Source organism: Colias eurytheme, chromosome 4 (genome assembly GCF_061535395.1).
Source record: "Colias eurytheme isolate Ceu_HAF_F1 chromosome 4, ilColEury1 Martin Lab GWU primary, whole genome shotgun sequence".
NCBI classification, from domain to species: Eukaryota; Metazoa; Arthropoda; class Insecta; order Lepidoptera; family Pieridae; genus Colias; species Colias eurytheme.
Genome location: NC_142983.1, coordinates 1,291,944 through 1,304,510, shown reverse-complemented (window position 1 = coordinate 1,304,510; position 12,567 = coordinate 1,291,944). Strand labels below are relative to the sequence as shown.

The following is a 12,567-nucleotide window of genomic DNA, read 5'->3' as shown; positions in this document are numbered from 1 at the left end:
AGTCAAATTCACGTCACCAATGGCGGGTTAAAAGAAATTCAAATATTTTAGTAGTGAATCAAAGTCCAGAGATAGTCAGTATTTTATCTCCAGATATAATAATACTTTTTCTCAGTCTATCAAGAAGATAACTACCAGCAGGCTGATAGGCAGATAGGCTTACAGCAATAATATTCTTTAAAAAAACTAAGTCTCCTGGATATATTTTATGAGCAGTACATTTTCCAAATAGCGCATACGGTTTAACTTGTCCGCTGGTTCTCATATAAAACGTAGTCTACATACTCCGTACATAAAATAGACGTACAGACAGATTTACGATCGGCTAAGTACCCGATGGCCTCACGTTCCCACCATAAAAATGTTTCAATTCAACCTTTGATAGAAGATATAGATGCTTTGGAATATTTTAGAATTTCAGAACGATTTTAAATTCGGTTGACTATCTTCTGTTTTAAAATCGACGATTTTTATTACTTTTCTGTTACGGATAAAAATATTTCATTCGTTATGAGTCTTCTTTCTTAACTGCTAAAATAATTATTACCTTTGCTTGTAGTCAATTAATTTGCCAGAAGAAAAATCAATTGATACATCTCACTCTATCAACATGGCAACTGTCTTTCTCCGAATATTATAAACGTCTCAAGAAAAACGTCTTTGCTCATATTGAAAAATATTTTAAAGTAACAAGAATTCGCGTTTTTAAAGAAATAAGGTAATAACAGGCCCCTTTATAGCAAATCCCCTTTTAATGAAGCCGATGTACGCTCAATACGCTCTCAATTCTATGCAGTTTTATTATTTTTTATGCAGTATTTTAAAAATATTAAAGCTGTCTCGAGTGTTGTCTGTTTTGCGAGTGCCTTTTGTCTTTAAATTGTTATTTTTCTTCGTAGTTGCGATATAGGTATAATAGATACTTAAGTGTCTTGATCGGAACAATTTAATTTATTTTAATATGTTGTTAAGCATTTTTAACGTTTATTAAGAATGATATCGAATTATACTTACTATTACGTTTTTCTAATGAAATCTGCGATAAAATTTAATGACGATACATACAATCCCTAAAATAAAAAAAATAAAAACTTCTTGGATAAAACCTCATAACGTTTTAGTTATCAAGTAAACCACTTCCAGTTAATAATATAATGCATTCAAATGCAATTTGGCAACAGTATCTAGTTAAATGAATAGTAGATAATATGTAAAAAGCTTATTATAAAATTGCAACACTATGTAAATCTTATTTAAGGTTATTATGATCTTGACGCGTGTTCATGTAGTCTATTTTTTATCAATGAATATCAATAAAAACTTAATTAAAATAAGTTTGAAAGAAATTCTTGAATACAAATTATTTCATCCTATTAGTAAGGAAAGTTTATCGATACTCTAGGTATCTTATTTATAGATTTCTCAGAATTATCATGATGAATAATAAGCTAGATTTCTGAAATTCTAGGAATCATTATATTCCAAGTTGCTTTGGATTTAGCCAATTGCTGTTTATTTGATAAACTAATTAGGAGCTTATATATTCAATAGAGATGATCACAGAACATATAAAGAGAGGAGATGATATTCAAATTAAAGGTTCTTTCACACAAGTATTAGGTACATAATTTCAGCAATAAATAATATATATTGCCTTTTCTGTTTTTTATCTTGAATTATACAACCAATTTCTGAGGTCAACCTCTGATTATTTGATGTACGAAATAAGCCACAAAACAGCATCGTTCTAGTTTTTTTTTTTTAATAATTAAGGGACTCAAATAATTAGGTATACTCACAAAGAAACATAAAAAAGTCATTCAACAATGAATAGGCAAAACGTATACTAATTTTGTATAATACCTATCTAACATAATACACAGTAATAAAAAAATATATCAAAACTAGCGGTCCGCCCCGGCTTCGCCCGTGGTACATATTTACGTTTTCTCTACATAAAAACCATCCTCGTACTTCAAGGAATATAATAAAAAAAGAATTATCGAAATCGGTTCAGCCGTTCTCGAGTTATGCGCTTACCAACACATTTTGCGATTCATTTTTATATATAAGACTAGCGGTCCGCCCCGGCTTCGCCCGTGGTACATGTTTACGTTTTCTCTACATAAGAACCATCCTCGTACTTCAAGGAATATAATAAAAAAAGAATTATCGAAATCGGTTCAGCCGTTCTCGAGTTATGCGCTTACCAACACATTTTGCGATTCATTTTTATATATAAGATTAACTGTCCATCAATATTATTTATCTGTACGTTCAAGTTATCGAAAAGTTTAAACCAAAAAGGTTCATTTCCGAAGTTCGCCTGAATTTACGTAATACCCATGTTAATACAGGCCGACGGCTGATCGCATATTAAATTTTAAATATCGAACATTCTTGCTGCTGTCATTCAGTTTACCGCCAAATCTCTGTCATGGCGGACGTTAAGGCATCAATACACAGGCATTAATTTAAATTATTTTTTACCATTGATATTTTTAATTTCAAATTATCTTTACTAAAAAAAAAAAAAAAATTCTATGAATAGTCTGCAGATTTTTTTAAGTATGGACAAAGAAAAGGAATTGTATTTAACGTTATAATAAATAATTTGCACACTCAATCATATAGAAAAACTACGTCTTTACTTGACTGATTGCCTGCCCTTATCTATAATAAGAATAATTGTTATTCCTAACCACACAAAACACAATTTTAATTCAATTAAAAGCCCTCACATCTAAAAGCATAATGACATAAAGTCGACAAGTCATAAAACAGCCATCGATTCAATTTATTCGCGCCGTAAATTTGATGAAAAAACCTATCAAAGTACATTTTTCTCCTATGTAAGGCAGAAGCCATCAAAATTCGTAGCAGTTTCCCCGACTGAGGATATTGTGAGATACCTTATATTAAAATGTAATAAAATTCTCCAACGCTAATATAATTTCGCGGCATGGCCCGTTCGTTAGGTCGGGAACTCATAGACGACAAGTTAATAATTCATTTTATGCGTTTACACGGCGAAATTTTGTAGTTAATTGTTGTTCTTGGGAAGGCAGTTTAAACTGGATGGTTTTAGATTTTCAGGTGAAGTTTTTAATGTCTGTTAAAAGGCAGTATAATGTTATAGTTCTTTACCTAAACGAATAATTCAAAAAACACCTAGGTATATGAAAATTCAGCAAATATTTTGTAAGCTTTATTGGATGAACGAATTAATTAGTCCAACTTTTATCAAAATAGGTCATTAAATTGTATCAATAAATTCCACTTATCAAATGTAGATAAAACTTAACAATTATTATTTGTTAATAAATACAAGTACCTACCATGTAATTACGGGATTATTATTTACCAAACATCATTTTGTTTACTAACAAAACAGTAATATTTACAAAAACGAGCGTCTTATATTTTCAAACATAACAAATCAAGTAATCAAAAACATTGTACACCTGCCCTAGTAGGGGGTGTGGGGGCGCTGTCGGCAATCAATCGATAGGCGACCGTTGCTAGGCAACGATCACGTTGCAAAATAAACAATCCGATCGAGGACCGGCCGTGAGCAAATTTACTTTCTTATTTTATTACTCGTGTCAACATTTTAGATATTATCCGATTTGGTGTATCATGTTTTAATACGTATATTGTGCTATCGAAATGGTATTGTTGCCGCCGTGCGTGCCTGAGCTTTGCGGGAAGGATTTCCGGCATTCGTTGAAGAAGCCGAGTCCAAACTATCCGTATGGACACAAGAAGAGAGTGCGGGTTGTGCCCGCGTTCACAATTCAAGCTATGCAGAAGAACACTAAGGTTGTGCCGCCTCCAAAATGCGGCGTGTTCGACCCGCTGCCGGCGAGACCGACAATGTTCAGGAGATGTTATCAAAGGGGCGAATTTCCCGTCTCTATTGAGTTCACTAGTAGCGGAAAGCGTCTCCAATGGAAGGTAACTGCAATAGATTTATACTTGAATGCTTTACATGCGACGTGAGGATTTATTGCTGTTCTTGTGACTCAGATTTTATTGACTGTTAATGATTTGTTTGTGGAAAACAAACAACGTTTTAGTTTGGGATAAAATATAGTGTAGAGTTTATATTTTCTTAAATGTATTTTATATATTATTATTATATAATATTATGTAATGAATTACAGAGGCTTTTCTAAAGTTATTTTAAAAAAAACCTCGTCATAATAAATATTTCTTCAATTAATGGCTTAGTCATAAACGATCTTGAATGATCGAAATGATCGATTCGAAAATGATCTTGATGTCTGTACATTAATGGACTTACAAATAAAATAAATTACATAAAAGTATTATGAAGATTTGATCGAATTTTCATTATTACACTATTCAAATTCGTGTTTTTCTTTTATAGTAAATTTAAAATTTTACTTCTTTTTTAAGGTGCCTATCGAAAAATTAGATTTCCATCACTATCTGCCCATGTTTTTCGACGGTCTAGCAGAAGGCACATACCCGTTTAATTTTATCGTCGAGAAGGGTATTCATGATCTGGTGACGAAAGGATCTTATAAAATACTCCCGGTTGTACCACAGCTTATTATACCTATTAAAAGTAAGTAAAATACGATTTTGTATAGAATTAGAAATAATTGAATATGTTTTTGTATTTTTCTTTGTATTGGGCCATGCTCTATTGAATTCATTACTTATATACATTAATTTAGAATATGTGCCTAAGACAGGAGACATTGAGTAACCAGTGGATTAGTTACATGCCGTGGCTTTGCTTTTGTTAAACTTGTATAAGAAGGTTTTTTGATTAGTTACATGCCGTGGCATTGCTTTTGTTAAACTTGTATAAGAAGGTTTATTCTTATCAAATTTAACCGATCACATCAGTGAAGCCTCAAGAACACATAGAATTAAATATAAAATATTACAAACCTTAATTTTTAATCATTTAATAAGGATTATATGAATCTCTACAAAATACACGTATACCAAAAAGAAATCATTGAATAAAACTTGTAAAGTATACGTACGCAAAAAATTTAATATCGAGAACGCAATACAATTGAATGATCGTATTACATAGAAAATCTGAGAATTAAAAGGAAATCTTATTATTTTAGATGCTTTCATCTCAATCTAGATATCGAGTTACTTGTCTGTGTAAGCGTCGATGTTTAAATAACATCGCTTTAATAAGTATTTTATTTGAAGAATCTGAATGTTATGTAAACTGATATTCAGTCTTCCACACGAAGTAGTTTTAGTGTCGTATCTCTATATCTGTCGTATATCTATCAACCAGACATCCATTTCTTAACCTAGGTACTTATTAATTTAACCAGAGCCAAATACAGAGAATGCTCCAGAAATATAAACCCAACATTTATTAAAATTCTATCTCCGCTAAGCAGAACTCATACTATTATTATAAAGCTGAAGAGTTTGCTTGTTTGTTCAACGCGCTAATCTCGGGAACTACTGGTCCGATTTGAAAATTCTTTCGGTGTTAGATAGCCCATTTATCGAGGAATATATAGGCTAAAGCCAACAGGAGCGGAGCAATGCGGGTGAAACCGCGTAGCATAGCTAGTGAATGATAAAATCAAATTTGTTCAGATGCACTAGCGACGAAGCGGCCTTCGGTCCTGTGTCACGCGCTCAAGTGTATCCAGATGTTGGTGACTGGCAGTGACCGCGTGGGGGAGGCCCTGGTACCGTACTACAGGCAGATACTGCCGGTGCTCAATCTGTTCAAGGATAGGAACCGTGAGTAAAAAAAATTTAGTGTCCAAAGTCTACCCTGGACTAGGTAACCTATTAAAAACTCGAATTTCTATTACCCGAATCTTAAAATCCCGAAAACGGTTGTTAGAACTTTTAAAAGACAGATGTAATGAATGACAAATTTTTAAAATTCCTTTTTTAATTTCCCAGATGAATCAATTTCCAGATTCACCAAAACCAGATTTTAAAAAAGTATTTTTTTGTTTCCCGTATTCTCATAATCCAGATATAGTTATACCAGATTCTCAGAATACTTTTTTTTGTTTCCCATCGTACCATTTTCCAAATAAACTATTGCCAAATTTTCATAATCTTTTTATTTGGTTCCCATATAATCGTATAACAGATAAACTATTGCCAGATTTTCATAATCTTTTTATTTGATTTCCATACAATCGTGATTATACCTTTACTATCGACTGAAAATAAACATTGTCAGTAGGTAAATTATTGTTTTACTTGTCCATTACAGACCGGTTTTAGTGTCAAAGTCGACTCAGTAGGTTAGGTTTGAAATACGACCCCCACGCTAGAACTGACTCGCTATTGTTTTACTTGCCTATTACAGAAAGGTTTAAGTATCAAATTCGACTCAGTAGGTTAGGTTAGGTTTGAACTGTGACCCCCCATGCACGAGCGAAGCGAGCGTGCCGCGGCAGCGGCCGGCGAGTGCCAGAACCGACTCGCTATTGTTTTACTTGCCCATTACAGAAAGGTTTAAGTGTCAAATTCGACTCAGTAGGTTAGGTTAGGTTTGAACTGTGACCCCCCATGCACGAGCCGAGCGAGCGAAGCGAGCGTGCCGCGGCAGCGGCCGGCGAGTGCCAGAACCGACTCGCTATTGTTTTACTTGCCCATTACAGAAAGGTTAAAGTGTTAAAATCTATTCAGAAGGTTAGGTTAGGTTCGTGCTGCGTCCCCCTGGAAGGAAAACGTTTTGCTGGATATCGTTTATTTGAATTTCAAAAATCTGGACATCGTTTGTCTGGATATCAATTAACTATATTTCAAAAATTTGTGTTTTAAAAATCTGGCTTTCATGCATATGGATTACGGTCATCTGGATTTTGTGCATTTAGATTTCGTATTGTAAATATTGGTTAATGTAGAGAGTTAGTCAGTTTTATGATCTGGTTTATTTGAATACAAGCTATTGGATATTTTAGTCCTTTAGAATCCTAACAACTGAACTGATCAAGTAAAGTTGAACCCATTGCGAACATTAGTTCACTAAAAGACAGACAGATATCTTCGGAAAGAAGCATGGATATACTGCAGCTATAGGACTCAGAAGTGTTGTATGCATGCGTATTGTTTTATTCTTGATGGGCTAACTTTTTTCATTAAAAAAAGTAAAATTAATATTCAAGCAGATCATTTAAGTAAATGAAAGACTGGATGTAACTTTGGCTTCTTTAATTACTCTTTTGTTATATTATTTAAGGAGCTTCATAACTAATTTCAGAAGATAATCGGCTACAAGTTTTGAAAAAATATATTTGTTTGGTAAAAAATTTCAAAACCAACAAAAAATCTTATACATCACATGCAGATAATATGTATATTGCATTATACAGTCTATTTTAATTCCATGGGTATCCAAAATGTTGTATGAGCAGAATACAAAACGAGGTCCAAATTTTGTTCAAAATTAGACATTAATCCCGTAAACGAGAACAAAATGTGTAAAACACAACGTCATCCTATTGTTACATGATACAACATGCACCATAACAAATTTAATCCATTAATACCATACTTGGCTACATAATTTTATCCGATGCCTTCCATAATTTCATCTCCAATGTATCGAAATAACACCACATTATGACAATCATTAATCACGCGTAGCATCAAATTGACGTGTATACGATATTGTTTTCAGTCTAATAGACTTGTCGGTTCAAGTAGATTAATTACGTTGTCAGGGCAGCGCTGTACGTCGGGGCGGCGTGAATTTCTGTCGCCGCGTCGTCACGGCGGTCTGACACTCGACCGCATTGTTACTGAATTGTGAGCGCGCCTCGTTTTACCTAAGCTGGGTGGACGGGCGACTGTGCGACTGGTGTGTAGAGTGCGGATATTTGCGACGATTTTTGGTGATAATTTATTGGCCCTCTTCACAATGGGCAGCGTTGGCCCAACAAAATATGATCGTTGATGTTTGCTGCCATTACGGTGATTATGAATAAACATTTACAGTGACGGCCGATCATAGACATTTATACGTGTGTAAGGTTTTAGGAACTTGATGGTGGTGGAATTGATAGCTTCTTGAATGTTGTTTACATGCAGGTGCCTGAAGGACTCATGAAAACATGATTAAGTATGTTTTGTGTAACATACCTAGTTCGTTATCATGTCACAATGATTGGTCGTTTCTTCGTTCAGTTATATATGATAGTATATTTTAATTTTTGTGGGTCATTCATAATCTTTGAATGAGTACCTATAAAAAAGTTCTGTCACGATGTATGTAAATCAAAATGTTTTAAAATAAAACCACCCACATAATATCGTTGTGCCCTATCCTGCGACTTAAAATTGCACGTCTGCCACACCAGTCGCACCTCATTTCTCGTGCTGTCAAATAGTTGCGGCCGAGGTTTGGCGCGTCTTCCGCAATGTTTTGCGCTGTTTACTTTAGCCGGTCATGTTTGCAAATTACACACCTTTTGAGCTGAGTTTACAAGTCATACTTGAGCTAAATCTCTGCAGCGAGGTGAGAGGCACGTATGCAGGGAATTGTTTAAGGGATTCTGTTTTATGTGACGTTGATAGGACTGTTATTTATGGTTCTTGGTCTATGATCTGGTGGCCGTGACTTGCATTTTGAACGGTGTTATGTTTACAAAACAGTTGATGGTAGTTTGTTTGGGTTGTAGGTATTATCCGATGGGATTTTAATTTCTTCATTTGTTAACTATTTGTAAAAGTTGATTGTACGGTACACACTTTCACAAGAACATTAACAAATCAGAACTCAAATCTACTCGTGAAACTATTTATTTTTATTTTAAAGCAATAACATTTTCAATCACTTCGAGAATTGGTTGTTAAACCAAATTCCATGTAATTTGCATAAAACACTAACATAAAAATTATTTTAAAATCAATAACTTGTATTATTATTTCCTTCAATCGTCCAGTTTCCACAACCATTTGGCTAACAAATTCTATAATTTTACAGGTAACATGGGCTCAGGTATAGACCATACATCATCTCGAGGGGAAAACGTGGCTGACCTGATAGAAGAGACTCTACAAATACTGGAGCGCTATGGGGGACCAGATGCCTTCATTAATATCAAATACATGATACCTACTTATGAATCTTGCGTATTGAATTAGATGCTTTATGCTAATGCTCGTTGAATTTGTTTTGGAATTCTATAGGGATACGAGTTTAAGGGGGGTGATAATTATTTTACAGATTTTCACCTATTAAATACGAGTTACTTTCATTGTAATATTATGTGAATCTTTGTTTATAATGTTAAAGCTACTGCAATACTTTAAAATGCAAATTTCAATAAATTAATTAGATACCCCAATTAGCTTTATTAAAGTTAAGAAACGATAATAGAGTTTCTTAATGCTTTTAGTCACTGAAAAACAAAATATTTTAGAAATTAAAATTGTAGAGAAGTAAATGTTTGTTGTCAAGTCCAAGTCTTCAATTAAAAATGTATACTTACCTAAAAATATTATGATTGATATTGTATTCAACAATCTTATAAATTAATTATAATTATTATGAAATCAACACTGTGCTTTCATCGTTGTTGTAAAAAATTCTTAGCTAGCTTATTGTGATTACAAAATACTCTAAATTATTAATAATTCTTAATTTTACGCTATTTATACAAGTTAAAAATGAGTACTGGTTTTGTTACAAAATAATATACTTTTGTACTTATAAATTTTATTGAGTTTCGTTACGTTTTTGTTATGCTGATGTATTTTTATTATGTTGTTAAGTTTTTTATTAAATTTTGTGTGCGATAAATATGCTTTTTAATTTTTCCCGTATTCCTAAATAAACATTTTCCAAAAACCATAATTTTTAACACATCGCCACACCCCGGACACTCCATACAAAATGATCGTTTTGACAGTCACACTATAGAGACTGCAAATGTGTGTATTAACGCTTTATGGTTGGCACATTTGTGACTAGCGTAAAAAAAAATTCGCGTTTTTCTGATGAAATACATCCGTAAATAGCACAATAACTAACCATTTTCTACGAAAAACGATAATCACAAATCCAAAATAATAAAATTACTTTAAGTCAATTTGATTAATGTTGTCAATCTTCGTTGCGTATCGTCCTTGCAGAAAAATATGGCCCATTTTATGTCTGATCGCGCGGGGGTGAGATAAGTTTAATTTTGGCGGGAGGCGGAGAGTGTCCGTTCTGTAGCGTTTAGCTACTATTATGTATTCTGTGACATCGCTTTACAAGTGACTTAAAAAAAAGTATGAGGATTCAACTGCAGTTTTTTCTTATTTTTTATATCCACTATTCAGTGTAGAAATACGCTGATAAATCATATCTAATTTTAGTCAAATCCCTATATTATAATCGTGCACAGAAGCCAGTTAAATGCACTTAATGTAAATATAAGCATATAGAAGCATCAACATTGAAACAGCAATCATACCTAGAGAGCGTATGTATGTATGTTAATGCAAACAGAGTTTGATCGTGTTATGATCGCCTCACAAGGGAGCGAGGTCAATATTTGGAGCGAGTCAAAGCAATTTACAAGCGGACCGGGGCGGCGAGCTATGCATGTGATTTGCATCGCAAGTAACATTAGTTTGGGTTGTGTAATTTAGGTAGGTTCGTTTTTTAAGGATTTTTTAATCGAAACTGATATTTTGAAGAATAACGTGGTCTATTTACAAATTTAATGTATCTATAGATAGAGGTAGAAAGTTATAAATAATAAATGAACACTTACATTATTTTCCAGGTAATAATTATATAATTACGTAAAGTTAGTAAGAATGTATGACTATTATAATCTTCTTATATATAAAATTCTCGTGTCACAATGTTAGTCTGCATACTCCTCCGAAACGGGTGGACCGATTCTCATGAAATTTTCTGTGCATATCGGGTAAGTCTGAGAATCGGCCAACATCTATTTTTCATATGTACCACGGGCGAAGCCGGGGCGGACCGCTAGTATTATGTAATATTCTACATACTATAGAGAGATTTTGTTGAAAATATGACAATGTTTTTTCATGGATTGGATCAAATCTCTTCAATGGTTCACTGGTAACTTTAATGTGTATTTTTCATGAATTTCAAGTATTACTTGTAGTACGGAAATTTTACTGAACTTATTTTCCAACTTACTCCAGGTAAATCTAATATCATTCTCCAGTGACATAAAAAGCAATATTTTAAAAGGATTCTCTTATGATAAGCGCAATATCTATTTGAACTTAAATGGCAATATTCTGGATGAAGTTATGCATGTAATAAAACTAGTCATATCCAAGTCTTTGATGTTTCATAACGCTCTCAGGTGAAGAGTTTTATGATACATGTTATGAGCCCTGCCCTTACTATCAGTTAGTAATCGAATCTTGCGCTCGATAGCAATATTCACTTGCATTCGATAGCGAGTAAATTACAATCGAAACAGTATTTCTCGAAAGCGTTTTTCACGATAGTATCTCATGGTACCGACTATCTATAGAATACGCTACAAGACGGGACGCGCAATACCGTTACGTCATGGAATGAGGAGACGATTTTGCTATCTTTGTATCTTGCCAAAGAAGTTTCACATCGGACACGTGTGCTCGGCTCACACGCTCTCTTTATTTTAGGACACTACCAAAATAATATTTTTAAGTGACCGCTAAAGGTGCTATAATTTTTCATACAATCTTTTAACGCAGTCGCTAGCGAGTAAGATCATTCCAAGCTCATGGTAGGCCCACTTGTATTAATATTATCCTCGCCTTATGAAATGAGTTTTATGAAGACATCGATATTCAATGATTGTGAGAGGTTTGAGAATACCAAAGTATTTTAATATAAATCCTTGTAATATAAAAGAGAGGTAAGAATGTATGGATGTTTGTTACTCTTTCACGCAAAAACAGCTAATCGGATCTACATAAAATTTGGTACAGAGATTAGATTATAGTCTGGACTAGCTTCCGCCCACGACTTTGTACGCGCATCCCCGTTTATCTCCGTTCCCACAAGAATTTCGGGAAATCCTTTCTTAGCGGGTACCTACGTGCTAACATCTACCTGCATGCCAAATTTCAGCCCGATACGTCCAGTGGTTTGGGCTGTGTGTTGATAGATCACTATATCAATCACCTTTGAGTTTTATATATATATATATATATATACACCACTAGTTTTTAATCAGTACAAAAATTTTTACAGGGTGTTAAGTATCTTTAACCAATCATACTTGTGTAAGAAATAATTAAAAACACTAACAAACAGAAATGTCCCAAAATTGTCCACATAAATATGTAAAAATTGTTAAACCTAAATTTAATCAATGACCCACACTAGGTATTGTGTTGTAATTTTCTAGCGTACGATTTCGAGTAGGTCCGCCGCACAGATCCATTGATAAATCCCGGCAAACTCGCGTCCAAGCTCGCCATTCGCCCATTCCTCACCCCGCCACCCCCTTTCCCTCTGCGGCCTGCGCCCGCGTCGCACCCCAACGGCCCCCCGCCCCAACGCGACAAACAGTGCCAAATTGTTAGCGGTAGTGAAAACTTGTTTTTTTTCGT

General features: G+C 34.0%; 2 protein-coding genes across 3 annotated transcripts in view; one reads left to right on the top strand and one right to left on the bottom strand.

Moving 5' to 3' along the window:
- The window catches only part of bru3 (CUGBP Elav-like family member bruno 3), a 542,443-nt gene that overhangs the window by 301,136 nt on the left and 228,740 nt on the right, over positions 1-12,567 (bottom strand). The gene's annotated exons all lie outside the window — the stretch shown is intronic.
- On the top strand, positions 3,571-9,324 carry LOC149908736 (parkin coregulated gene protein homolog). The gene is made up of 4 exons (XM_090101548.1): positions 3,571-3,957; positions 4,423-4,594; positions 5,611-5,760; positions 8,969-9,324. Exons 1-4 carry the CDS (start codon positions 3,670-3,672, stop codon positions 9,127-9,129), a joined length of 771 nt encoding a protein of 256 aa, XP_089957674.1. The 5' UTR covers positions 3,571-3,669; the 3' UTR covers positions 9,130-9,324.

Coding starts and splice junctions, on each gene's coding strand:
- LOC149908736 (XM_090101548.1), top strand. CDS start 3,670: ATGGTATTGTTGCCGCCGTGCGTGCCTGAGCTTTGCGGGAAGGATTTC. Junction 4,595..5,610: donor GCTTATTATACCTATTAAAA/GTAAGTAAAATA, acceptor AAATTTGTTCAG/ATGCACTAGCGACGAAGCGG. Junction 5,761..8,968: donor TCTGTTCAAGGATAGGAACC/GTGAGTAAAAAA, acceptor ATAATTTTACAG/GTAACATGGGCTCAGGTATA.